This window comes from Rattus norvegicus, chromosome 1, assembly GCF_021556685.1.
Source record: "Rattus norvegicus strain SHRSP/BbbUtx chromosome 1, alternate assembly SHRSP_T2T, whole genome shotgun sequence".
In the NCBI taxonomy this organism is placed as follows: Eukaryota; Metazoa; Chordata; class Mammalia; order Rodentia; family Muridae; genus Rattus; species Rattus norvegicus.
In genome coordinates, this window is record NC_141534.1 from 181,011,409 (window position 1) to 181,037,956 (window position 26,548).

The 26,548-nt window shown below is 44.7% G+C and overlaps 1 protein-coding gene across 1 annotated transcript in view; it reads left to right on the forward strand.

Annotated features, from left to right (window-relative positions):
• Positions 1–26,548, forward strand: part of Spon1 (spondin 1) — a 294,634-nt gene that overhangs the window by 147,988 nt on the left and 120,098 nt on the right. The window contains 1 exon segment of the mRNA NM_172067.2: positions 22,464–22,612. Coding sequence (NP_742064.2) covers positions 22,464–22,612 — 149 coding nt within the window.

A 26,548-nucleotide genomic window follows, 5' to 3' on the forward strand; every position in this document is an offset into this window, starting at 1 on the left:
CAGAGTTTGGGGTTTCTGTGTTCTGTGATTTCTACTGCTCGAGGTCAGTTTCACCCAGTTTCCCTGCCTGCGTGAGCAGTGCTTCAGTGGAGACTGTGCAACCACCAGTTACGGGAAAGGCAAGGTTGGGGTGATAGAAGAAAGCCAACCTCGTGTCTAGGGAGATGGTTTAGTGGATGTCTTAATCACTGCTCTCTTGCTGGGAAAAGACACCATGACCATGGCAGCTCTTATGAAAGAACGCATTTAACTGGGGGCTGGCTCACAGCTTCAGGGGCTTAGCCCATCAGTATCATGACAGCATGCATGGTGCTGGAGAAGTTGCTGAGAGCTAGATGCTGTGACACACACACTCGCACTCACACACACACTTACACACAGGCTCACATGCACCTCACATACACATGTGCACACCACACACACAAAAAAACAACATGAACAGAACTTTTTAGCTAAGCCCTGGAACAACTTCCTTTGTGCGTCTAACTAGGTTTCACTTGGCCTTTATGTTTCAGCCTAAACCGTCGCCGCTCTGAGGTGCCTTCCCTGATATCCACACTGGGCTATTCCCACTCTCCAAGCCTCTTTACAGCCTTTTGTACCTACCCTTCCCCCCACTAATTGTTTAGCACAGCCACTGCTGCCTTACTGAGGATAGCCATATAATTTAAAGCTTACGAAATTCAAGGTTAATCCTGAAGAAAGATTAAGGCTGCTTTCTCAAACCAACTGTACAGTAGGATGGCTGAATAGTGAAAGTGTCTTTGACCATAACTCAGTGGCCACCTTTGGGGAACAAGGCCATGGAAAGGGGGAGTTTGGCATTATTTTATATTTGCACATGGAAGGATTTTATAAACACGTGGCAAATATTCCAGAAACCTGTGATGGGCTGGGTATGGTGACATGTCCCTGTGTCCCCAGCACTTGGGAGGCAGAGGCAGGAGGACGTAAGGTGAGAGGCCAACCTATGATGCATAGCAAGTTCCAGGCCACCAGTGACACTTTTTCTCAATCTCCGGGGATTCTTGGGTTTCTCCTTGGAAATCTACTCTTAAGCCTCTCTTGCAACATAATTTACATGGCTTTTCTTCTTCATTGAATTTAAGCTACATCAATTATATCAACACCTTAACTTGATTTTGAAATTATTATTTTATTTTAAAATAAAGAAAAGCAATAACAAAGGAAGGACCAGAGATGTGGAGGGTGATGCCTGACCTTCTTAATACTGAAAATCTCCCAGAGGAGAGCATATCCTGTCAACTCTAACACCACAGCCCAGATCCTGGCTGATCCTGACTGATGCCAGTGTGTTTCCTGTATTAGAATTAGACTATTATTCCCTCAGGACAGAGACCTTGTCTTGTTCATGGCTAGGGTCATTGCTACCTAGCCTATGTCAAACAAAATGAATACCAGCTATAAGATAGATGTGGGGAGGATGAAGATATGCCAGGTTCCTGGGCCCATTCCATCTCTCAAAATGCTACTGAGAAAGTCTTGCAAAGGACAAATTCTAGATCCTCTTGCAAACCTCCCTTAGGTAAATGCACTCTGCTTCCTTTAATGTATAAACCTCTGGAGAAGATCCCTTGTGTTATCCTCAATTCCGGAGCCTGCAGTTATACTTAGCATTTTAAAGATGATCTGGATGGCAGGGAGAACACTGGGCAAAACCTCCTCCTATGTGGAAAACACAGCCTTTCCTCCGCTGTCTCTGTGTCCTCCTTGTTTTATTCTGGTTTCCCATGGTGATTTTTTTTTCTTTTTTAAATGAAGTCTTATGTATCCCAGACTGTACCGAAAACAACCCTGAACTTCTGATCCTCTGCCTCCAGCTGGGATTACAGACGTGTGCCATCATATCTATTTATTCAATGCTGAGATTAAATTTAGACACCTCTACGATGACTTTTTGACAGACCTCAGGGAAAGACAGATAGAGGCGGTTGGGACCCTAGGTATACCCGCAGCCTCAGCACCGATCTGTTACTGCAGAAATGTCTTCATTCTGAAGGAAATATTTTAAGTATATAAAATAATCATAGGAAAAGATAATGTACATGAAAAAATGACTCAGGATCAGACACGGGAAGCTCTGCTGAAGCTTCCAACATTTAAGGGCTTAAAATTTCCAAACAATGAGTAGAAAATACACCCTGAAGGACTGTTTCTGCCAAGGAAGGCTGACTGTTCACAATCCTAGCAGGCTGGTGTTTTGTGCCAGCCATTTTAGTTCTGCCAAATAGCTTCCCAATTTGCAGGGATTTTTGGGTTTCATGTTGCAAATAGAGTATTAAACTTCTTTTCAATACAACTTGCATGGCATTTTTTCTTCATTAGTTCTTAGACTACACTGAAGAGAGCAACAACTTAACTGTTTTAAAGCAGTTGCTTTCTTTGACAGAATGATGTGACTTTCAAACCAGGAGTTTAGGAATAGCTGGATGGTTATACAAGCTCCTTTTCATGTTGTCGTAACCAAACACCTTATAGGGAGCAATTTAAGGAAGGATGAGATTCTTTTGGCTTGCGGTTCAAAGGTACACAGTCAGTCATGGTGGTGAAGACATGATGGCAGAAGTATGGGGTGGCTGGTTACTTTGTATCCAACCCCGGAAGCAGGCAATGAATGTGAAGTAGGGCCAGAGCATGAAGCTTCAAAGACCAAGTCTTGGTGGGGGATGTTTGTTTGTTTGTTTATTTATTTGATTGGTTTTTAATAAAACTTTGCCAACTCAGTCCAACCCTGAGTTCTAGAAGCAGCAAGTTGCCATATCTGGAAGAATTTTACAAGAGATTAGCAACTTAATCCCGTCCCTAATCTAACAAGGAGGTGGTAGCCAGCAATTAATGAAGCCTGGGAACTCTGGTGTTACACTGAATCCCTCACTCTACTTAAGTGAGAAATTAAAGAAGCAGTCAACTCCATATAGAAAATTTCCCTTTCCAAGTTCCTGAGACTAGCAGCCCAAGATGGTAGCTGGTAGCCTTTGAATCCCAGGAACCCTGGTAAAAGAGAAAAGTCTAGGCTATCTACCTAGGACTATTGTATGGATAAAAAAAATGATAGATAGATAGATAGATAGATAGATAGATAGATAGATAGATAGATAGATAGATAGATATCAGAAGAGCCCTTTATGTATTAAATATCATACTGTGCCTTACTATATAGCATTTTAAATAATGGATAGCTACAATTATAACAACTTTTCAGATCTGCTTTTACTTTTGATGACCATTTTCATAATAAAATATAAATCCTTATGCATGTCTTGATTTGTAGACATTTGACGACTGTCTACTATACATTTAGCTTTGTCATCTCCTGCGCCATTGAGGCCTATGTACAAAACCTCCCAGGGTGAGGTTCATCCTTGCTTACTGCTGCCAGCCCTAGCTGATGCCATCTCTCCCAACTTCTTGTTCTTCCTCCTCATCCCTACTTCTCATCCTCCTCATCCCTGCTCCCCATCTTTCCATCTAGGCTTTAAGTCCAGCTGCCTGGTCTGCTTTGGAGCCTTACTGGACCTTTGAGCTTTATTTAAGCAATGAATGAATCCTTCCATCTTTTATTTGCCTCTAAGGAAGAACCAGGAAATCAGACCTTATCAAGGCAAAAAAAGAATCATTCTCCTTGGTCTGGGGATGTATCTCAGCTCATGGGATGCTTGCCAAGTATGTAGGAAACTCTTAGTTTGAGTCCCAGCACTGCACAGCATCGTTACTGATGGTTTATCAGGTAATTCCAGCACTTGGCATCTGGGGGTGCAGTGCAGAGATGAGGGATGGAGATGGGAGAGTCAGAAAGTCGTCTTTAGCTACCTACTGAGTTCCAGGCTAGCCTGAGATACATACGATCCCGTCAGAAGAAGAGAAAGAAGAGAAAGAGGAGGAAAATTTAGTCTCTCAGATGCTAGAAAACAAAATGGTCGAGGAAATAATCCTACGATTGTAGACTCTTCCCCTCTATCAAGAGGAAACAGAACTTTCTTGTCCAGAACTGCATAAAATGGACTCTTCCTGTCACTGGGTTCTAGAGACTCAGAGGCCACCAGCTGTCACCTTAGGCCACAGGTCTCAGAAACGTAGGAAAGGAACTTTTCCATCCAAATTATTATTGCCTTTGCAGAATTCGCAACTGCCAACACATGGGCATGGGTCTGAGCCAACTTCGATGTGTTTAAGTCAAATGTTTAACATTCTGATCTCTTTAGCCTCAGTCCTGATACTTACCAGTTAATCAACCTTTCAGTGTGCACCTGCTGTGTGTGACCTTTGGAAGAGGGACACCTCCTATACGTTCAAGCTGATGGAGAGCCAGGCACAGTGAGACGTGCCTGCAGTTCCAGCCATTGGGAGGCTGGGGCTAAAGCATCGTCAGTTCACGGCTGTGTGATAGGATTTGTCTTTGACAAAAGAGGGGACCTAAGAGAACAGCTCAGTCTATTAGGTGCTTTGTGTACAAAGCAAAGGACCTAAGTTTGAACCCCAGCATTCACACAAAAGATAAACAAAAATAAAAGAATCTCGTGTGGAGGCCTATGTTTGTAATCCTAGCACAGGGGAGTAGAGACAGGCAGATTCTTGGGATTCACTGACTGTCATCCAGCACAGCCAAGTGAGGGAGTTCAGGCAATGAGAGGTGAGCTCAAAAACCAAGTGGACAGCTCCTGAGGAGTAATCCTGAGGTTGACCTCTGGCTTCATTCAGTACAGACCCCAGACCCCACCCCCCAGGCCCAGGCCCCACTCATACACATGGGAGTGTTGGATGAAAACTCATATTCACGGGAAAACAAGTAAAGTTCTGGTGTAGGCAAAGCAGAAGTCACTGGCCCAGAGCCACAGAGCTGAGAAGGGACAGATGTAGGATTATATTGCATCAGCCTGAGTTAAAACACAAGTTCTCTGACTGGGTTCAGTGGTACACAGCCTGAGCCAGCCTCATCTCCTGCCTTCTGAAACCTGTACTCCAGTTCCACATCTGTTCTGTTCCCAGATGTGCTTTGTTCTTTCCGTTCTGGTCTCTGGGTCTACGCGCACACAAGCTGTTTCTCACACTCACAACCCTCTTCCTCAGGGCTGATTGCAGCCAGTCTTTTGATCCCAGCATAAGCCCCATTGCCAGGAAACCTTCCCAACCCCCATCAGGATCAGTGACTGCCCTCTGCTCTGCTCTGTGGCTGGCCCTATTCATTCCTGAGTCAAATGCACAAATTCCCATCCTTGTGTTTGATCCTCTAAAACCCTGGGAGCCTTCGAGATCAGAGACTATATCTGGTTTATCTCTGAGTTCTCGGACCAGCGATCCTTAGAATATATGACTGGTGGGTATGCATCAGATTAAGTTTGACCAAACTCCCAGGAGCCACCTTCCTGATGGGTCAAACTCCAATATAAATTCCAGCCTTGCAATTCCTTATTGATCAGTGTAGACAGACATTCCCGAGTCGGAGTAACTGATGTCTTGTTTTTTTTGTTTATTTGTTTGCTTATTTTTCTTTTTTTTTTTTTCGGAGCTGGGGACCGAGCCCAGGGCCTTCCGCTTGCTAGGCAAGCGCTCTACCACTGAGCTAAATCCCCAACCCCTATTTGTTTGCTTTTTAAGGCCTGGTCTTAAAAAATAAGTGGATGTGGAAAGAGTTAACAGTTGCAGAAGAATATGATCAAAATTCTGTACAAAATTCTCAAAGAACTAATTTAAAAAGTGTTTTAATACCTGGGATAACCTTTGACCTCTGACCTCACTTCCCAAGCTCACAACTCACCAAGGCCATCTCCTTGCCCTTATACCCTCTACAGGAAATCAAGCATCCCTTTCTATTTGATTCCTAAAGCAATGGGGAACCAGAGCAAGGCTTGAGAGGCAAGAAAAGCAGCCCCCTCACCTTTATGGCCTTGGAACTGCCAGGGTGGTTCAGCAGATAAAGGCTCTTGACATGCAATCAATCCCTGAGAACCACAGGGTAGTAGGAGGGAACCAACTCCTGCAACTTGCACATACATGTGAACACGCACACAAACACACACAGAAACATACACGTGCAATATACACACAAGCATACATACAAACACACACACACAAACACACACAGAGACATACACATACAATATACACACAGACATATACAAACATACACAAATATATATACACACACAAACATACATACAAAGACACACAGAAACACACACGCACACGCCAAGTGCATAAATATAAACTTGAAAACTTTTAAAATAAATTTGTTCTTGATGTTGGTTTTGTATTTTGTTTTTGAGACAAGGCCTCATGTACCCCAAGGGTAGCCTGGAACTAAGTATGTAGCTGAAAATGACCTTGAACTTCTAATGCTCCTGCCTCTACCTCCCAGTGCTGGGACTGCAGGAGTGTGAATTTCTATCTGCTAGGCAAGTTCTCTACCAACTGAGCTACATTTGCAGACCTCAAATGAGCCTCGTATTGGAGCACACAGAAGGGCAGCTACAATCATTAGCACAGGAGCTGCCTCACAGTCACGTGACCAGCACCAAAGTCAAAAGCCACCGGGGTTCCAAAGCCACCTTGTCTTTTTCTAGTCTCTGCTTTACCCTAAAAGCAGCCATCTCGACCTCGATCCTAGCTTCACTTACGCTGTCTTCTTTTAGCTCTTTATAAGTGGCATCGCACAGCAAGTGTCCTTCCCGGTCTCATTATTTTTTCAACTTCATAGCTCGTGAGATTCATTCTTACGGCTGTAATATTTCGGGTTTGTTCATTTTCCTGGCTATGGAAGAGTCCATTGCACAAACATAGACCATGCTTCATTTGTTGGTTGTCATAGGTGAATATTTGGTTAGTTTCTGATTCTGGTCTACTGTGAATGATGCATTCATGTACATGGCCTTTGGCCAATATGTGTATACATTTCTGTTTAATTGAGAGTGTTATACGTAGGGACGAATTTGCAGGTTTGACAACATTATATCGTTAGTCTTGTAATATATTATTTTGGAGTTTGTGCATGCACAGTTTTGTACACCCACAGCTCCCGTCTACTCTTTACACCTTCTCCTCCCCTTCCTTGCCTTGCTGCACTCAGTAGAACCAGCAGTCGGGCAGCAAATGCTGAGCTTTCTTATCTAGTTCCAAAAACTGCACAATTACTCTCGCTTAGTACGCTCTGCGCTGGAGGGTTTGGTTTGGTTTGGTTTGGTTTGGTTTTGGATATTTTCAGAGTAGAGAGTGAACATTTATTTTTTATGTTTGCCTAGTTTCTGTTGCCATGAATGGATAGTAAATGTCATCAAATGCTGCTTTCACGTGTCTTCTGTCAACACGATTCAAGTATTTGAGTTTGGAGTCGAACCATCCTCAGAGTAAACCTCAAATACCTGTGGTCTTCAGTAGCTTCCTACGTGCCCGGGTATACAGTGTACACACATCGTGTTTGGACTTCCTGTCTGTGCTCTCATTGGAAAGATGGTTTTTACTTTACTTCTTAAAGGCGTGTTTTGATGTTCTGTATGTGGAGCAGGGTTGTGCATATGTGTGGGTACCTGAAAAAGGGTCAGATCCCCTGGAGCTGAAGTTACAGGTGGTCACGAGCTACTGAATGTGGGGGCTAAGACCCAAACCCAGGAAGGGCAGTGAGCACCTAAGACTGGGCCATCCCTCCAGCCCCATGTCTTCACACTTATCTTTAAGCTTGTGGCGAATTTCTTAAAAAGTTCAGCTTGACTCCTCTCTTACTATTCATAGATAGATAGATAGATAGATAGATAAATAGATAGATAGATAGATAGATAGATAGATAGATAGATAGATAGATAGATAATAGACAGACAGACAGACAGATAGAAACACAGACTATTCTTTTAATAGTGTTTGGTTCTATTACTACCTTAGCAAACCACACTGAGCTTCTAGCTTTTCTTTTATTAAAACAGAAAGCTTTCCCAAAGATAAACCGGTCTTGAGACGAGTTCTGTTTCAGCCACTCCGAGGCCATGTGTTCCCTGGCAGGTCCCAGATCCTCTCGGCCTGTTTCTTCACCAATGGCATGGGATTGTGAAGTAAACTAGACAATTCGTAAGAAGGCACCTGCCACATACAGGTGCCCAGTGGACCCCAGTTCTTACCACTTCCTTCTGCTGTTGAGAAGATTTCCAAACACAGAAGAACATCACCTGCCATGTTTACATAGCTCGGCTGAGAGCTAAGATTCTAATGTGGAAAATGTACAGTTAGGGCAGGAGAAGCCTGCAATGTTCGGTAGTGCTTTGAAAAACTTGCAAGCACCAGTACCTAGATTTTGAAAATTAGATAAATATTGCCAGAATTATCATCCCCAATAGCCCATGTTCTTCCCCTGGAGGAACTTTCAGCTTGGACTTTTAATGAAGAGCTGGTAATAGATGTTGGAGCAAGCATTTGGAAAAGGCAGGAATGCGGCCCCTCCCACACAGAATGGTGCGCACGTGGAGGCCAGAGCAGGAGGATGCTTCCAAATACAGTTGCTCTTTCTAGAAATGGAACTCCTGTGCTGTTCACCAGTGCTCATTAAACCATCAAGCAGTCCCCAGAGCAAACAGGAGACAAGAGTTCAGAGTGCCCTAGAGTTACGACCTGTACCTCTGAAATGAGAATCAGGTCCTGACTAAACTTTAGCTGTAGTCAAAGACCCATTGAGCAGCAGTTCAGAACTGGCCAGAAAAGGGTGAGTCCAGAGAAGGCTGAGCTTTTCGAACACGCAAACGCCAGTGCCCCCAATGGCACGGTCATACCTCTTGTTCTTCTTAGCCCCCAGAGATAATGCTGGTGACAGCCACGTGTGGCATCCAAATGACTTCTGCACAAAACTCAGACATGGCCCAAACTGTGAGTCCTTTGTGAAGTAGGAGTCACACAGTGAAGTCCAGCTGACTATCTATGTTGGGCCGAATACTTGCTGGCAATGAAGCTCCCAAACCTGTACTGTGAAGTATGGTTCGTGCGTGCCTCACAGGATCACTGAGGGAGAATGGGAGGCTACAGGCTGACACCTATGAAGCATGTGATGTCAGGAACATGCTTAGCAATTGATGGTGGCTGTGGTGCTGATGCTGAAGGGTGATTATGAGAATCAGGAAGGAAGGAGAGATGGTCAGAGGTCATCTGTATTCTTTTTACAAAAACGCACAAGAGCTTAACTGAATGAGCCGAGTTCCAGCTGTGGGTTTCCCCAAAAGCGTAACCTGAGGCAACAACTGTTTACAAGAGCCCAGTGTTACCTGAGGAAGGTAATTTTTACAGAGAGCAGGGGACAAAGGATAAAGTAACTGGGAGAGGAGGAACATCTGCCTAAGGATGTATTACTGAGGTCACTGAAGGTCACTGTGTTGGAAAAGTATCGTCTGTGGTCAAGAGCTTTCCAAGGTGGTCTTCTAGCATCTTTACTGCCCCCACCCCATAGGCTAAGGCTTCAGAGGTTGTTACTGTCCTGTTCTCCCAAGCACTTGTCTAAGCTTCAGAAACAATACACTTGCTGAATGACCTCAAAGTAAGTGGTCAGAGTCAGTTTTGTCATCTGTGAAATGGGAATAATAAACAGAACCCAGCTCCTGATGTTGTTACTGGGTAATAGAAGAAGCAAATCAGTACAAAATCCCTGTCATGTCAAAAATTTCCATAACTGGTTACAGTTAATCTTAGTATTTTATTTCTTCAGGGAAGGTAGGGCTGGGAGCACACAGAGACACATGGGAACTGTCCAATTGGGAAGGATGAAGTCTTAGACCATTTCTCAGAGGTGGGATCAGTGTAGCTTGGGGTTCAGGCACACCAGCACTAGGGGTTCAGAAACCCACTGGGTAGGTAGAGCGAGTGGTGGGATGGGAGCAGCAGAATTAGTCAGACCTGTGCACGACAGCAGAGCCCCTGACATAAGCGGAGGTGCAGGATTGAGGCTCCTGCCTCTGGAGTTACATGTGGGAGCTGACAGAGCTGAGCCAGGTGGAAGGACCAAAGCAACATCTCTGTGTGCAGCTCTTTGGGCCAATGAACAGACATGAGGGCAATGCAGGCACCAGGGAATGAAAGCTACTTAGGATAATACATTCAACCTAACACTGTGTGCATCCATTTATAATCTGACAAGGACAAAACCATAGGGGCAGAAACTAGACCAGAGCCTTCAGAGATGGGTGGTAAAGTGGAATTGATTACAGTCACAGGAGAAGGGGATCCTGAAAGTGCCATGTGTCTTTACTATGATGGTAGCTACCTGAAAGTAGACTGTAGTCAACCCTTGCTAGCTGGTTTATTAAAAAGGGGCCTGTCGCTGATTTGAAAGCATCCTTTCATTTTAAAGGAAAATAAAGAAGGCACACAGTAATCGTCTTTATATTGTCTCCAGTACCTGCCTATCTGCAGAACAGACAGTAGCAAAAGCCTTGAAGACTGGGTAAGGGAATGGGGGGAGAGCTTCACCTCAGACTATAAGGAAAATCATACCAGGGAGGAGGGAATGTAAACTGCTTGCTGAGGCTGGAAAGCTGCAAAGACAAAAGATAGGCTCTGTGGAGGGAAAGACAAAAGACAGCTAGCTCTGGAGAGAGAGAGAGAGAGAGAGAGAGAGAGAGAGAGAGAGAGAGAGAGAGCGCTGGTGGAAGTGCTAGCCCAGAGAGAGGGACTTGGAATTCTACTCCGAGGGAGAGACTTTTCAGTGACACAGAGCTGAAAGATGCCTCTCACCCACGCATTTACCATTTCCAGAACTTTCCATCGCTTCATACAGATATGCACTGCCATCTGTTTTCATTTCCCTTCGGCCTGAAGAACTTCCTTTAATATTTCATACGCTACAGATGTGCTAGTCATAAATTTGCTCAGCTTTCATTTATCAAAAAAAAAAATGCTTGGTTTTATACTCATCACTGAAGAATATTTTTACAAGGTAATAGAATTCTAAGCTGATGGGTTTTATTTCTTTTAAAAATTTAAAGGTGTCATTTCGTCGTCTCTGGGTCTGCCTTGGTTTTGAACCGGGGGGGGGGTATTCTTTTCTGTTCTAATTGTGATGTGTTTTTTTATTGCTTTTTAATACCTTCCTCCTGTCTCTCTCAGATGGTGATGGCTTATGTGTCTTCCCCCCCCCCCCACTTTATTTCATTTTGTTTGGTCTTTCTTAATTTTAGGTGCTTTGCTTTGCTTTTTATCCATGGTGTGGAGGGTGGAGAGCTTGAGATTTGGGAGTTGGTATTTTTTTAATCAAATTTTGGGAAATTTCAAGCATTGTTTATTTAAATACTCAGTCATCTCTCAATCCTATCCTGCGGACTTCATTTAAACCATTTATTTTCATTCCACATGTCGCCTGGACTCCAGTCTTTTTTTCAACCTCTTCCTCACTGTGAATTATATTTCTGTTACTCACTTGTAGTTTACTGACATTTTCCTTTGGTGTATCCAAATGCAGTTTTGTTGTTTTCATATCTAGAATTTCTGCTTGGCCTTTCAAAATATTTCTCTGCCAAGATTTCCCATCTGTTCATTCATTATACCTATCTTTTCTTTAAATCCTTGAATATTGGTAATAGCTGTTTTACAGCCCCTGCATGTTACTCCTATCTGAATATAACCTCAGGAACTCCTTCTACTAGCTAATTTTCCCCATGTCTTAGGTTTTATTGCTTTTACATGTGTCAAATAGTATGTACACGTGGACACCAGAAGTCAATGTTGGGTGTCCATTTCAGTCTCTTCCCTTTACTTTCCAAAGCAGAGTCTCTCAATGAACCTGGATCCCATTGATTCAGCTAGGCTGGCTAACCAATGTCTCTACTTATCTCTAAACTATCACTTCCACCATCATCCCTGCTCCAGCACAGAGGTCATGGGTGTGCTCTACCATATTGCACCTGGCTTTTACATAGTCACTTCTTTATTGCATGATGTACATTGTGAAGGCTCGGTTGTTGAGTGTCTGGACTTTATTTAGTTGGCATAGGACTTTATTTTAACTAATGGTAATTTGCTGGTGGATCCATTTGATTCCCTTTCAATGACTAAATAATTTGATTAAATAATGTAAAGCTAGCTTAAGATAAGTCTAGGTAGCCTCCCTTATTAAGACAAAGTGGATTTGTTGGTGGTGGTGGTGGTGTTTTGGTTTTTTTGGCTTTTATTTATTCACTTTACATCCTGACTGCTGTCCTCCCCTCCCACAGTCCCTTCCCCCAACTCCCTTCCCCTTCTCTTCTGAGAGAGTAGAGAAGCACTCCCATGGGTATCCCACCACCCTATCACATCAAGTGTCTGTGCTTCTTCTTCCACTGGGGCCAGAAAGGACATCCAAGTTAGGAAAATGGATTTCAAGACAAAGTAGTCTTTTTATACATATTTATTTATTTTATGTATATGAGTACATTGTAGCTGTCTTCAGACACACCAGAAGAGAGCATCAGATTTCATTACAGGTGGTTGTGAGCCACCATGTGGTTGCTGGGAATTGAACTCAGGACCTCTGGAAGAGCAGTCAGTACTCTTAACTGCTGAGCCATCTCTCCAGCCCCGACAAAGTAGTTTTAACACTGACTTACAGCTTTTCATTTGAGTTTCAACTCTCAGTTGAGTGCGAAGTGTCTGTGCTATGGGTGGTTTAGAAGTTCTGTGTCTCCAGACTCTGTAACCTCTGGAATCTTCATTGAACTCTTTCTCTTATCTGCCTTGTGGAGTCTCACCCTGCACAAATTCGACTTAATTTAGAAAGAGTTAGGGGGTCAACTGCTCATCTCTCTGAAGCTCATCTCTCTCTCTAGCTTGCTTCTCTCTGGCATCTTAGCCCACACATCCTGTCTGTTTCAACCGTGCAATCCCTGTTTATACCTCCTCAGCCTAACTAGTCTGCTTTATCCTCCATCTTCCTTCACGACAAACCAGTAAGTGTCTTTTGTAGCAACCCAGGAAAGCATGGGCTCAGCTCTCAGGTTTCCCCTTCTCTTGGGGATTGGAGCCTTTACTGTCTGTTTCAAGCATCCCCAAACAGGAACTCTGTGTAGTCTGCTCTGTGTTAGAGTTCCCTCAGAGGCAGAAGCCAAAGGAGTACAACTAGATTTATGAGTTGATTGTAGATAAAAATTGGTTTATTCTGGACAGAACTCATAAATAAGGCCTATCCAGGAGGCTGAGGCAGGGGGGTCATAAATTCAAAGTCAGAAGTCTGGGGGTGTAGGTCAGTGGTTGAGCTCTTACATATGTGAGACCCTAGGGTGAGCCCTAAGTACTACTGGAGAGAGAGAGAGAGAGAGAGAGAGAGAGAGAGAGAGAGAGAGAGAGAGAGAGGAGGGTGAGTGGATTTGCTCATTACTTTATATCACCTTCTAGGAAAAATTAAAAATTCCTATTAAGGCACAATTTATATCCCTTCATGATCTGCTTGACTTCTTAGTCTCATCACAGATCATTCATTATTTATTAAAACATGGACACACACAGACACAGACACACACAGAGACACAGACACACACACACACACGGGGGGGGGGGGGGGAGTGTGGACAGCAGAGAAGGTACCCAAAGAATCCATGGTTTACCATGTTGCTGTTGCTTTTTCTTTTTATAACTTTGCTTTTACATCTAACACCTAACTTTTCTTCTGGAAAAATACAGTCTTTTCCCAGCTCCATATCTGCCTTGATAACTCCTATCCGCTAAACTTTACCTCATCTGCCTCTTCCAGGAAGCCTCTAGCACCATCTGGGCTGAGCGTCTGCCTTGTTAGACTTTTACATTTTATCTGTCTCAATTGAAGTGACCTCACTCAGTTCATTGTCATAGTCTGGTTAGGACCTGTCCTTCCCAGCCTTCACCCCTCCTCCAATTGAACATCTCAAAGACATGGAACTGACGCGTCTCAGAGTCACCATGGCCTGGTGCAGGGCTTGGCAAATGGTTTCTATAAAGAGCCAGATGGTGAATATTTTAGGCTTTGCAGGCCAACTACTCAACTTTGCCACTGTGGCATGAATGCAAGGCTCAGATAATGAATAAAATATCAAACGTTATTGGAACAAAGACAGGCAGCTCTAGCTTGATGGTCCCTAGTTCTATGCATCATATGAACCAAGAAAGTGTTCACTGGTGGCATAGCAGGGTGCAGTGAAATCTTGCTGAAGGCCTCAGAGGAGAGGGAAGAGACAACGCAGATAAAATCCATTTCCTAAGAACAGTTTTCTAGAAAGAAAGGGAGTGTTCTTGCGCCCTTAAGAAAGGGAAAAAATGATAGCTGAGTGTAGAAACTAGAAAGACAGGAAGTGGAGGAAGCCCCCGCCCAGTCAGTACATGACCTCATGCAAGTGTTCAGCTACACAGGGACAGGGTCCTGAAGAATGCAGTGATCAGAGTGGGTCTCTGGAGTAGCCAAGAGAGAAAGAGCCAAAAGGCAAATGCAAGCTGTGTCCTGGGTAGCACTTAGAACAGATCACAGAAGCCAAGTTCTGTAGCCAAATTCAAAGCATTGGAAATTAGGCAGAGTCTGGGCCCAGGCCCAGGGGGACAGTACCAAGGCCAAGCAGAGAGTGAGGTCCAACCTATCATATGTATATAAAACTGTCAGGTCCTCAACGGTTTTCGGTTAGCTGCTGGCCACATGGTGCATGCAGGGGTCTGTGGATAGCTTGACCTTGGTCTTGAAGAGATGTAAGTGACAAGGTTACCTAGTAAAAGATCAAGTTCAGTCCTACTGAGAGAAGACAGGACATAGAGATCAGAGGACTGCTACTAGGTGCACCTGCTACAGTAAACTTCACAAGGCCCCAGCAAACAAAATAAAACCAGAACAAAGATTGCTCAGAGGACCATGGACCAAGGCTGAGGTTAGGTAACAGGGGTTAAACCAGTCCTGTCAGCAAGGTCTAGTGCATTCTTCTATGAAGCACAATGAATGGATATCAAGAAAGTGAATGGGTAGCTTGTACAGGACTAGGCTTGGCAGGGGACCTTAACAGCTGGCCAGGAAATCTGGGCTGTCAGTGAACACCTGCTGTATTAGTCAACATTCTCCAAAGAAACAGGAGAAAGAGGTTGTGGGCACATACATATAAAGAGACTTATTATAAGGAATTGGCTCACTCGAACACGAGGACTGTGAAGTTACAGATATGCAGCTAGTAACCTGGAGACTGGAGCCAGACAGTGGTGCCACTCCTATCCTGCTCTGAAAGCCTCTGAAGCTTCTGAATGTGTAATTCTAGTCTTCAAGCCACCAGTAAACTCAAGAGCCAGAAAGACTCAGTGTTACTTGAATCCAAAGAAATGATGCCCCAGCTTGGACTCAGGTAGCCAGCAGGAAATCTGTATTACTGCAGAATCAACCTTTGTGTTCTAATTGGGTCCTCAGATGACTAGGTGGGGCCCAGTCCTTCAGAGGGAACAATCTGTTTTAGGGTATCTACCAATTCAAATGATAGTCTCCTTTAGACACCCTCAGAATCACATCTAGGATGTTTGACCAAATGTCTAGCCTCTCCGTAGCCCATTCAAGTTGTCATGTTAAATTAATCATCATTCAGGCTGTGTGCAGAGCACTTCGGAGAATCAACCTGTCGTGGAACATGCTTCCCCCAACACAAGACAAGATGCAGACCTGCTTCTGATGGATGCTGGCCTTTTAGGCATCTTGTAAACACTGGTAGTTTAGTACCAGATATGACAGCAAGAAAGGGGCCAAGGAGGCTGTCAGTATACATATTGAATACATATATTCAAGGCTCACCTGAAGTGGCGTTTTAGACAAATGGATTTGGATAGCTATCAGCATCACTGGCTCATATGTGTAAGCATTTCTTCCTCCCAGCGTACCACACATTTGTCCCATAGAAATTTCACCCAAGCTATTGGAAATTCACGCTAAGGCTGCTTTATGCAACTCTTCTTGTTATTTATAGGAATATGGGTGAGGGGTTACTTTTCTCTTACTGTGATAAAAACACCATGTCCAAGGCAACTTATAGAATTTATTTGGGCATTCAGAGGTATAAGAGTCCTTCACAGTGAGGGAGACAAGACAGACTAGAGAGCTCACATCTTCAACTATAAGCATGAAGTAGAAACAGTGAAGTAGAGTAGACCCGGGAGTTTAATGCTAAAGCGTTTAATGCCTGGTAATACCTTTCCTCCAGCAAGGCTGCACCACCTAAATCCTCCCTAAACAATGTTACCAACTGGGGACCAAGTGTGCAAATGCCCAGTCCTATGAGGGATGTTTCTCATTCAAATGGGTAACTCAGAGTTGGTAACTCAAAGGCAGTGGCATCACCAAATACCCGACCTCGGTATGGTTGACACCTCAAAAAAGCTGGGTCCCTGGCACCCTCTTCTTGATTTGCATGCAGTTCTGCAGCTCAGAGTCTCTTCTCTCCATAGCAGTTATTACTGCTTACATAAAGTTGAGGATTGGGTCTGTTAAACTTTACAGGTTTCAGAAGCTTCCTGAGGCTTCTAAGTTTCATGTACTTCCTAAGTCCTACAAGTTTTCTTTAATCTCAAGGAAATAGCCACTTGAAAACTGTTGGGATGACCAAACAACCATGTACTTTTCTGTAAGGAGAATGGGTTAGTAATTGTCTTTGGCTTTCCTCTGCCCAACTGTCTCACCAGAACAATAGGATGATGTTCTGATTATTCTTTCAAGGTATCTACAAGCATTAATCTTACCCCTTATCACCATACCTTCTAATGCCTGGGTCTTCTTTCTCTCCCCTCCCTTATTTCTTAGGGTTTATTTCTTTCAGTTAAGTGGAATCTGTTTGACCACCTTATTCTGCTGGTCCCATGCTTCTGGGTTCCAGCTAGATGATTCCAAAGTCATACCCAGCATCCCTGTCTACTCGGCCTACTGGTTCTAACGGCCACTCAGGCACCTAAACACATTCCTCTTGGCCATCATGCCTTCCACAAACTGATCTGGATTTCTCCTGTCTCCTTTAGATTTACTTTTTATTTATTGGTGATTTTATTTAATGGGCATCAGCCTAAAGACAGCGCTGAGAACTTGATCATATCATCTTCTCTACAGAGGAAGAAACTGGGGCTAAGAATGATTGACTTGTTTCACTAGAACATTCCAGAACCAGGACTAGAATATACATCGATCAGATCCCAAGAAAAAGAGTTTAGATGACTTTACCAAAAATTGCCTCCCTAAGGGGTGCGTGCATGTGTGCGTGCACATGTGTGTGTGTGTGTGTGTGTGTGTGTGTGTGTGTGTGTGTGTGTGTGTGTTATCTGAGATTGAACTTAGGGCCCCTTTTATACTAACCAGGTGAGTGCTTTCTCGTTTAGCTACGTCTCTAGTCCACAGTCTTCTGTCATATTGCCTGGTCTTCTAGCCACTTCTCTCCTCTTCCTCTACTACTGCCCTAAAGCAGACTCTGTAAATTCAAGCAAGGAATGTTGAACGCCTCCCATTTTGTCTCCTCACCTTTAGACCCTGTCCCCTCCTGACGTTGGGTGTGCCCCACAACATAAGATATAAGATATAAAGAAGAGCTGGCCCCTGCACCAGGCTGACCTGGCCAAGAATCCCAGAGTCATGGGTAATCTTGCAAGAAACTCTCTAAGTCCAGATTTCCTCATGTAAAAGAATTCTGACAGAATCTTGTTAGTTAATTTTCTTGTCACTGTAACAACTACTCGGCAGAAGCAACCTATGGAACCTCTATCCTACGGGAAAGAGGACATATTTTGGCTCGTGGTTTTAGAGGGAATAATTCCATACTTTCATGTGACGACTGCTGCACATCAGTTCACAGCAGCTTTCTGGCCTTCCAGTTGGGCCAAAAGTGAGTCCAGGATATACCCTTAAATGTCCAACCCCAGCAATCACCTCTGCTCTCCAGATACTGCCTTTTAAGGGTCCACAATCTCCCAAACAGTGCCACCAGCTGAGGGCCAGGTGCTCAAACACATGGACCAACAGGTGTCCTACCATATCACCCACCTTCCTAGTGCTACTGACCACATAGACACTCAGAGCTCTCTATAGCTAGTCCTGACTTTCTGTCTGTCTAATCTCCTGGTATTCTAATTCTCCAGTCCATTCAAGGCTCTCTTGCATTTTCTGTCTCCACAGTGGGGTGTAGATGGGGAGCCAGTGTTCTTGAGTCAAGTAGACCTGGGGTTGAAGCCTAGCTTTTCTCTCCCTGGTCTGTGAACTCAGGTGGGCTCCCTAAACTCTGTGGGGTTTAGGTTCCTCATTCAGAACATGGAGAGATAATGTTACAGTGAGGAAAGCATCTCTTATATGTTTTATATGTATAAGTGTCTTGCCCACATATATTTATGTGCACCATGTACAAGCATTGCCGCACATGGAGACTGGAAGAGGGTGTCAGAGTCCCTGGAAGTGGAGTTACAGGAAGTTGTGTGATATCATTTGGGGGCTGGGAGCTGAACATGGGTTCTGTGTAAGAGCAGCTAGCTTTTAACCACTGAGCCATCTCTCTAGAGAGGTTCTCATGCATTCCCATTGGGCACATGTGCTCTCCTCCTCTTCCTCCCCCTCTCCTCCCTCCTCCTCCTCCTTCCCATCCTCCTCCTTCACCTCCTTCTTCCCATCTCCTCCTTCTCTTCCTCCTCCTCTTTCTTCTCCTCCCCCTTCTTCTCTTTCTTCCCACCCCCTCCTTTTCCCTCCTCTTCCTCCCCTCCTTCTTCCCCTCTGCCTTCTTCTCCTCCTTCCCATCCCCCTCCTTCCTCCCTTCCCCCTGGTGATACTGAAAGCATTCCCATTTCTCTATCTGAAAGGATGTTAAGAACAGTTTATAGCTTTCATAGTTCCTTCAAAACCAGCCGGATTAATTCGCACAGCTCTGGGAGTTTGGATTTGTAACTGTTACTCCTGTTTTAAAAGGGAAGACAGCCTAGGATATAGCTCAGTGAATGAGAACATGTGAAGTGTTGGGTTTCGTTCCCAGAGCCACGTGAAGCAAACAACGAATAACTAAATACGAGGGGAACTGAGGCTCTCAGAGGTTGGATGACTGGTTCATGAACACAACTCTCCAGCTTCAGTCGCCATGTGTCTTTCCCTGTACCAATTTGCACCTGCACGGCTGCTGCTTACCTGCCACAGATGCACATTTTAAGTTGCCAACCGTCTTTCCATCGGTGCTTGCTTTGCATACCCCCTACCGTAGGAAGGGTGTGGTCTTGCCCTTCCCCTAGCCTTGCACAGACTTACTGAACTGATGGGACTGGGTTGAAACTTGAAGGCTGTGCACCACTGCAAAGTCACTCTAGGAAGCTAACACTTGCAGTGCTTAGCAGGGTGAATGCATAAAGTGAAACTTTATTCAAGAGAGTAAGAGACACAAAGGCAGACTGCCTCTGGGAGTGCCTGCCTCTCTGCACACCAGCTCCTCAACCCGATTCACTGGGTTTCGGGAATTGGGAGCTGGTTTTTTCATCTCCCGTGTTATTATGCGATAACTCTGATGAGCTGGATCATAGCTAATCTGCTCCTCCATCTGTTTCCCCACCCCCAGACTGTGAGTCCCTCAGGGCAGACGCCATGTTCTATTCCCATCAGTCCGTATGGCCTGCCACTGTGTTTGGTACTTAGCTAATGGAAGTTGAATGGATAAAGCAGAAAGACCCATCTGGGTCCATCTTCTGATCCCCTGTGACTGTGCTCATTTCCATCCTCTTTCTGTCACATCCCATAATATATATGTTTATTTCCCATGGTAAGGTAAGGGCAGGCTTCACATCTTTCCGTTTTGAAACCACTCCACAGCCATGGAATCGGGAAGGCATACTTACTGAGTGTCTGTTCTGGGCCGAGGTAATATCCACATAGTCTCTCTCTCTCTCTCTCTCTCTCTCTCTCTCTCTCTCTCTCTCTCTCTCTCTCTCTCTCTGATTTCACTTAACTTTCCTAATAGGTCAGTATGAAAGAGGGTGAAATGTGGGTAAATAAGAAAGTGAATCTGGGAGTTTACATAGCTAGGATGTGCAAGTACTGTGTGGAATCCTTATCCTTGGCTGGAAAACCCAGTGCCTTTCTTCCTCATTCTGACTCTTGGTTTTCCAACAGCAGCACAGAGCACATCTGAGACCTTAGCCTGGTAGGAGTCAGGAGCAGAGCTGAACTGAACTCGAATTTAATTGCACTGAATTAAATTGCGCCTGTATGTTCCCAATGTTTGGGGAATATACACTGCCACCTTCTCATTTGATTGATTGTGCAAAATGCTTCTGGAAACATGAGGTGAGAGCTGACATAAGAAACAGGGAGGAGGACAGATTCCCTCATGGAGTCTACAGCCTACTAGGACTACAACAATAGTAAATATGGTCTGTATTACTGGAGACACGGGAGGCAGAAGCTTCAGTCAGCCAAAGCTTCTGAATGATCACTGTCATAGTTTCCTTTCTATTTCTGTGACAAACATCATTAGATTACACTTCCATGTCACATCATTGGGGAAGGCAGGGCAGTAAAGAAAGCAGAACCTGTAACAGAAACTATATGAAGGAATGCTAGCTCACTCATTCATTTAGCTAGATGTTTTAGACTACCCAGAATGGCCCACCTAGGGAATGGTGCCACCCACAGTGTGCTGGATCATCTTGCATCATTAATAATCAAGACACACACACACAAAGACATGCTCATAATCTGACCTGGGAAACCCCTTAGTTGGTACTTCTCCTCTCAGATGACTCTAGATTATATCAAGCTAACAATGGAGATTACTTAGGAAAATCATGAAGGAGGAAAAGAGATATCTAAGCCAAGCAAGACAGTACAGAGGGAATAACAATGCTCCTTATATACAGAATTTCAGCTAGGACAGGCCTGAGCATAAGAGGCGTTTCAGTAGAGCAGCACAATGGGGAGCAATAGATGCTGAAGTTGGTCTCTCTGTATTTATATTGCAAGCTAAAGGTCACGAAGCCGTGCCTTCACAAGGATACTCTTAGCTTAAATGACAGGAAAGCCTTTCTCACTGCTCAGGAAATGAATTAGAGAAGTGGCCGGCCACATCTCTGCCTGTCTTTTCTTGAGACAATCATCATGGCTGTCGTTCCCTGATGTGTAGGAAACAGTGAGCACTTGGGTTGACCCACATGGTGATTTCATTTGCCTGGGTTGGGGTGTGGCTGCTATCAGCAGACTGGGAGGGCGCCACCTGGCTTTATGTCCTCGATGTGCTCCTGGAGTAGAAAGCCTTTGGGGGTGCAGTGGCTACTGTAGAAACAGGACCAGGCCCAGCTCAGAATCCTTTTTGAACATGGTGGGATGGAGTGAAGAGTTCTGTCCACCCTAAGACATACAGCAGTTAACTAAAAGCATCACTTGGGTTTACCTAATTTATTCCCCTTCACTGTGCCTGTAAATGTTCTTTAATTTGAGACTACGTAAAGCCAGCCAAAGAATGGCTGAGAAATGAACCAGTCCAATGAACTGTATGTGACTTAGTCTATGAAGTATATGTGACTTGGTCAATAGTAAATGTAGATATATCTGAAGTATTTGTACCTAAAAAGAAGCCCACTGTGGTACTGGCCTTGAGTTTCAGTTCCTTGTTCCCCAGTTCCTTAGGAACTTTGATGAACCCCAAGCTATGTTCTAGCTTGGACCTGTTCAAATACTGCAGTTCCTTCACATTATCCATGATGGCCCTCCTGCACCCCACTATTTTCCACCATCCCTGGTGGTCATCACCAAGCCACCACGGGCTGGCCACCTCCACACTCCCAGATGGTCTGACCTGTTCTCTGAATGTGACTAGCCTGCTCGCCCCTCACACGGGACTCATATGTACATAAAAGTCAGTTGAGGAAAGCCATGTTGAGCCTGAGCACGAAAGCTGGTTCCTACACACACTTCAGCTTCTGCTCCCTGCTCACGCCTCAAGATATCCATGCCATTCTGCTCCTTCTACCACATCCTTCACCCTGCTGCCTGGATGATTTATCTAAAAGTCAAATGCAATCATGTTGCTCCCCCCTTCAGTGGCTTCCAGGTCTTTTCCGATGCCATCCAAACTCCTGAAGCACTTAGAGCAATGCCATCTGTAAGCAGGCTCCTTCTACCTCCATGGCATCTATTGATAGTGACACTGCAATGCTGAATTGCTGATGGCTTTCCAAGCACAGCATTAATCCATGTTCCTGAGCCTGCCAGAAACAACCTTTCCTTCCTATTTAGCCTTACAAATCTCACTGGCATTTCAAATTCTCTCAACTGTCCGCCTCTCAGAGAACTCCTTAGGCAGAGGGTGTCTTGGGCTGTCTTCTTGAGGCACCCACTGTTCACTTCTGCATGATTCCCAGACTTATTCTCTCTAATCCCTGAGTAGTATTGGAATTAAGACCAGGCAATGCCTACTCAGTACTGGCTGAACCTTTGAATAGTTTCCTTTCCTCCCCATTACTGAAGAGGTTCAAATTTCCACCCTGGCCACACTGATATCTATATCCTGATTGATTTCCAGGTCGGGCTAATCACTGGTCTGCCATCATTGGCGGATCCCACTCCAAGAACTACGTGCTGTGGGAGTACGGAGGGTATGCCAGTGAAGGGGTCAAGCAAGTTGCTGAACTTGGCTCACCAGTAAAAATGGAGGAAGAAATTCGACAACAGGTAAGAACAGACTCCTGATCAACCAACAGCAAGAAATGAGGTCAGAGCATCCCTGAGTTTCATTTTCAGGAGCTTGAAATGTGCTGTAGAGTGTGCTTGGGGTTAGGGTGAGGTCTATGTGAATTAGTCTCAGTTTCTCTCCCTAAACTCATACATCATCTAGCTTCTGTATGCTAAACCCTGCTGTAGGCTTGTTGTTGGAAAGGCAGACCTCTGGTCTCCGGAGAGAGAGACTGTGATTTGGGGTTTCATACTATGGTTCTTGAGGGTAGAGGGCAATCTTCAAGCTGTCTAAGCAAATTGTCACTTCTGAAAACAGACATTTTATGTGTTGGCATGTATCGTCTTGCAACAGTGTCTTGATGTGTCTGATGAATTCACTGACCATTAGTCATGATCGTCATGTACTAATGAGATACCAGGGGCTCAGGAGCTGCCCCATTATCTAGCCCCCAGCATCTACCCAGGAGGGCAGGAGAAAAGACTTGCTCTTCTTGTCAGTGTGTTTACCTGACAATGGACCATCACTCATCAAAAGCCTGAGCTAGTTAGTAACAAATAGAGGCTGAGAAGAGGGGTCTTGGAAGAATAGCCATTTTGTGGTTTGCTGTGGAGATACAATGGCCTGGCTTTAGCTGTCAATCCCACAGAAGCCGCTCTGGCACAAGAGAACTACTTAAGCAGCCATGTCTTGCTGACATCAGCTGCTCTGGAGCAAGAAAAAGGACAAGCTGTGTTTGGGGGTGTGGCTATTTCACAGTGCAGGACACTGAAAGGCCACCACCGTCCTTCTTCCTCTTGCCCTTCATCTCCCAAAGTGACGGAGGAGGTCCCACCTGTGTGGTGCTCCTGTTGCCTCATGGGTGTGTGCTCAGAGGCCTCAACAGACTGAGGGGGTGAGCACGGCCAGACCTTGTGCTTCTCTGAAGCTTACCATTGGACTCCAGGCTGCCCACAGTCCTGGACTGCATGCAATGGAAGTCACACAACTCCTTCACAGTCCCCTTAGACCACAGTGAGGGAAAGGCTTCAGAACAAGCTTGTGTTTCTTCTCCATTTGATTTGAAGTCTAAATGGGTTTTTTTTGTTTTGTTTTGTTTTTTGTTTTTTGGTTCTTTTTTTCGGAGCTGGGGACCGAACCCAGGGCCTTGCGCTTCCTAGGTAAGCGCTCTACCACTGAGCTAAATCCCCAGCCCCTGAAGTCTAAATGTTTTAACATTGCATGGCATTAATTAATGGTCAAATCACCCTTCTTTGTAACTGAGGATGACCTAGAATTCCTTAATCTTCCTGCCTCTGCCTCTGAGTCCTAGGACGGCAGGCATGCAGCACTGTGCCAAGTGGTCAGAATCAAACCAAGACTTTCATGTAAGTTAGGGAAGTATGCTGTTAACTGAGCTGCATCTCCAGCCCACAGCCTTGGCCTTCTAATTGCCCAGTTTCTCCTACTCTGCCATGCCTCACAAGCAACCTAACTCTTCAGGCTATAGCCAAGTCATGACTGCTCCCTCCATATTGGCACTAGTGTGTCTGGCTTGCCAGTGGGGACCCTTTGTCTGGAAACCCAAAAGTCTGCTTTTTAGCTCTTAAGCATGAAATTGTGATTGTCCAGCTCTGAGGAATGGGATGCTGGGAACCACTTGTTACAAAGAAACTGGCAAAGTAAATTCAAAATCAAGGATGCCCTCCTAACAGTGCCAGTCTTGCTTACTGACTTTCTTTAGAAGTTTCTGGAAAGGAGAAATATATGTAGGAATCCCACAAAGTTAAGACTCTGAGCCAGACAGATGGCTCAGCAGGTAAAGGCACTTGCCACACAAGCCTGAAGGCCTGAGTTTGATCTCTGGAACCCATGGAAAGGTAAAAGGAGAGAAGCAACTTGTGGTGGTTAAAAAGAAAATGGCCCCATAGGCTCACAGGGAGAGGCACTATTGGGAGATGTGGCCTTGCTGGAGTGGGTGTGGCTTCGTTGGAGGAAATGTCACTATCTCTTCCTGCTGCCTGTGAATCCAGATGTAGAATTCTCAGCTCCTTCTCCAACACCATGTCTGCCTGCCTGCTCTCCTACATGGCAATGATGGACTAAATCTCCAAAGTGTAAACCAACCCCAATTAAATAATGATGCCCTTTATAAGAGTTACCATGGTCATAGTGTCTCGTCACAGCAATAGAAACTCTAAGACACAACTCCATAAAGTTGTTCTCTTATCTCCATATGTGTGCTGTGGAATACACACACACACACACACACACACACACACACACACACACACACACTTTTAGAAATTTAAAGTGGAATTATCTTTTATTGGTGAACATAACGTCTCACATGTCATGACAGTTAAAAGGTTGAAAATCACGGGCAGGACTTCAGAATACAGCACTTCAGAAAGTGTGTGCACGGTGTGACCTTAACCAGCCTGCTGCAGGGAGTCTGTCCAACCTAGCTGGCACGGCTTCCTGCTAATAAGCTTAATTATGGGGACTGCACACTGGAAAGAGTGGGTGTCTATCTAACACCACCTCTCAGCCTGCTGGGTATTGGATTTCTCTCATTAGCCCTCCTTACATCCAATTCTGAGAGGCCCGTGTTAATATCCAAGTTCTACAGTGAGGAGAAGGCATAGTCAAAGAAAACCTTAGAACTTTAAACCCAAATTTATCTGGCTCCAAAGCCCATACATAAAATCTAGTGTATAATTGTAGGGCTCCAAGCAGACGTACCCCACCACCACCCCCATTCCAGATCTGATGAGAATTTCAAGATGGCAGTGCTGCGAATTTCACAGCATGGGCCCCATGACATTGGATAAGCTACTTCCCACCTATGCACCTGCCCAACCCCGCACCCCACCCTACTTCATGCCAGTTCCTAACAGAGCCTCCCTTGGCAGGCAGCACCATCCGCCTCCCAGCGCCTTGAAAATCCAGCTTAGTTCGATAATTTCAAGGTCCCTTCAAGTTCCAAAAGATTTATGGCCTTAAATATCCTTCCCACAAGCACACAACTTATATTTTTCTATAAGTCAGGGAGGAAGCAACATAAAAAGAACCAAGACGATGGTTTCTCCTAGAATAGAAATGTGTCCTCTGCATAACCAGAGGGCTTGTTTGAAAACTTCAACAAATTCTCTGTCCCCAGCCCTTCCTCCTTTATACCCTCCATCAAAAAGCCCCATTCTAGCCATGATGCAAATAGAATCTCTTTTCCCACAGAAGGCATTTTGTGTGTCCTTTAATATGGAATTATACCTCACAGCCATTTTCGCAAGCATTAAAAACCACAATGGGTATTATTGGATATACATTTTATGCTAATGGATTTTGAACACAAATGAACAAAAATGCTAATTACATTAGTAGTGAGGAATTATAATAATTCTGTTGGGTATAAACCTTATTGTTACTATAACTGTAAAGTCCCAAGGAAATTGATGACAAATTACTGCAGAGGCATTGGCAGTAATGATGCTACTGGCCAGAGACCATGAGGGAGGGGACGCAGAATGTGTGCCTCTTCTTTAGGAGATGTATACTGGTGGCCAGGGGGAGCCTGGGATTTGGAAATAACTTGAGTTGATTTTGTTAGCCATGTGTATTTCTTGAGAAGTTTTCCAGTTGATTTGTAGGTGTGTGTGTGTGTGTGTGTGTGTGTGTGTGTGTGTGTGTGTGTATAAATATGCACGGGAGTACATGCATGTGTGTACATACAGGTAGAGACCAGAAGTCAAATCTTGGGCTCATTCCTCCAGAGTCATCACCTTGGTTTTTGAAGCAGAGTCCCATGGAAACCTAGGACACACCAATTTTGGAGGAAAGGCTCCAAGTTTCCTTCTGGCTCTGTCTCCCCAGTCCCGGAATCAGAAGTGTGCTTACCAGGACCAGCTTCCTTGTGTGGGTGCTGGGGATCAAGCTCAAGTCCACACGTCCCCGAA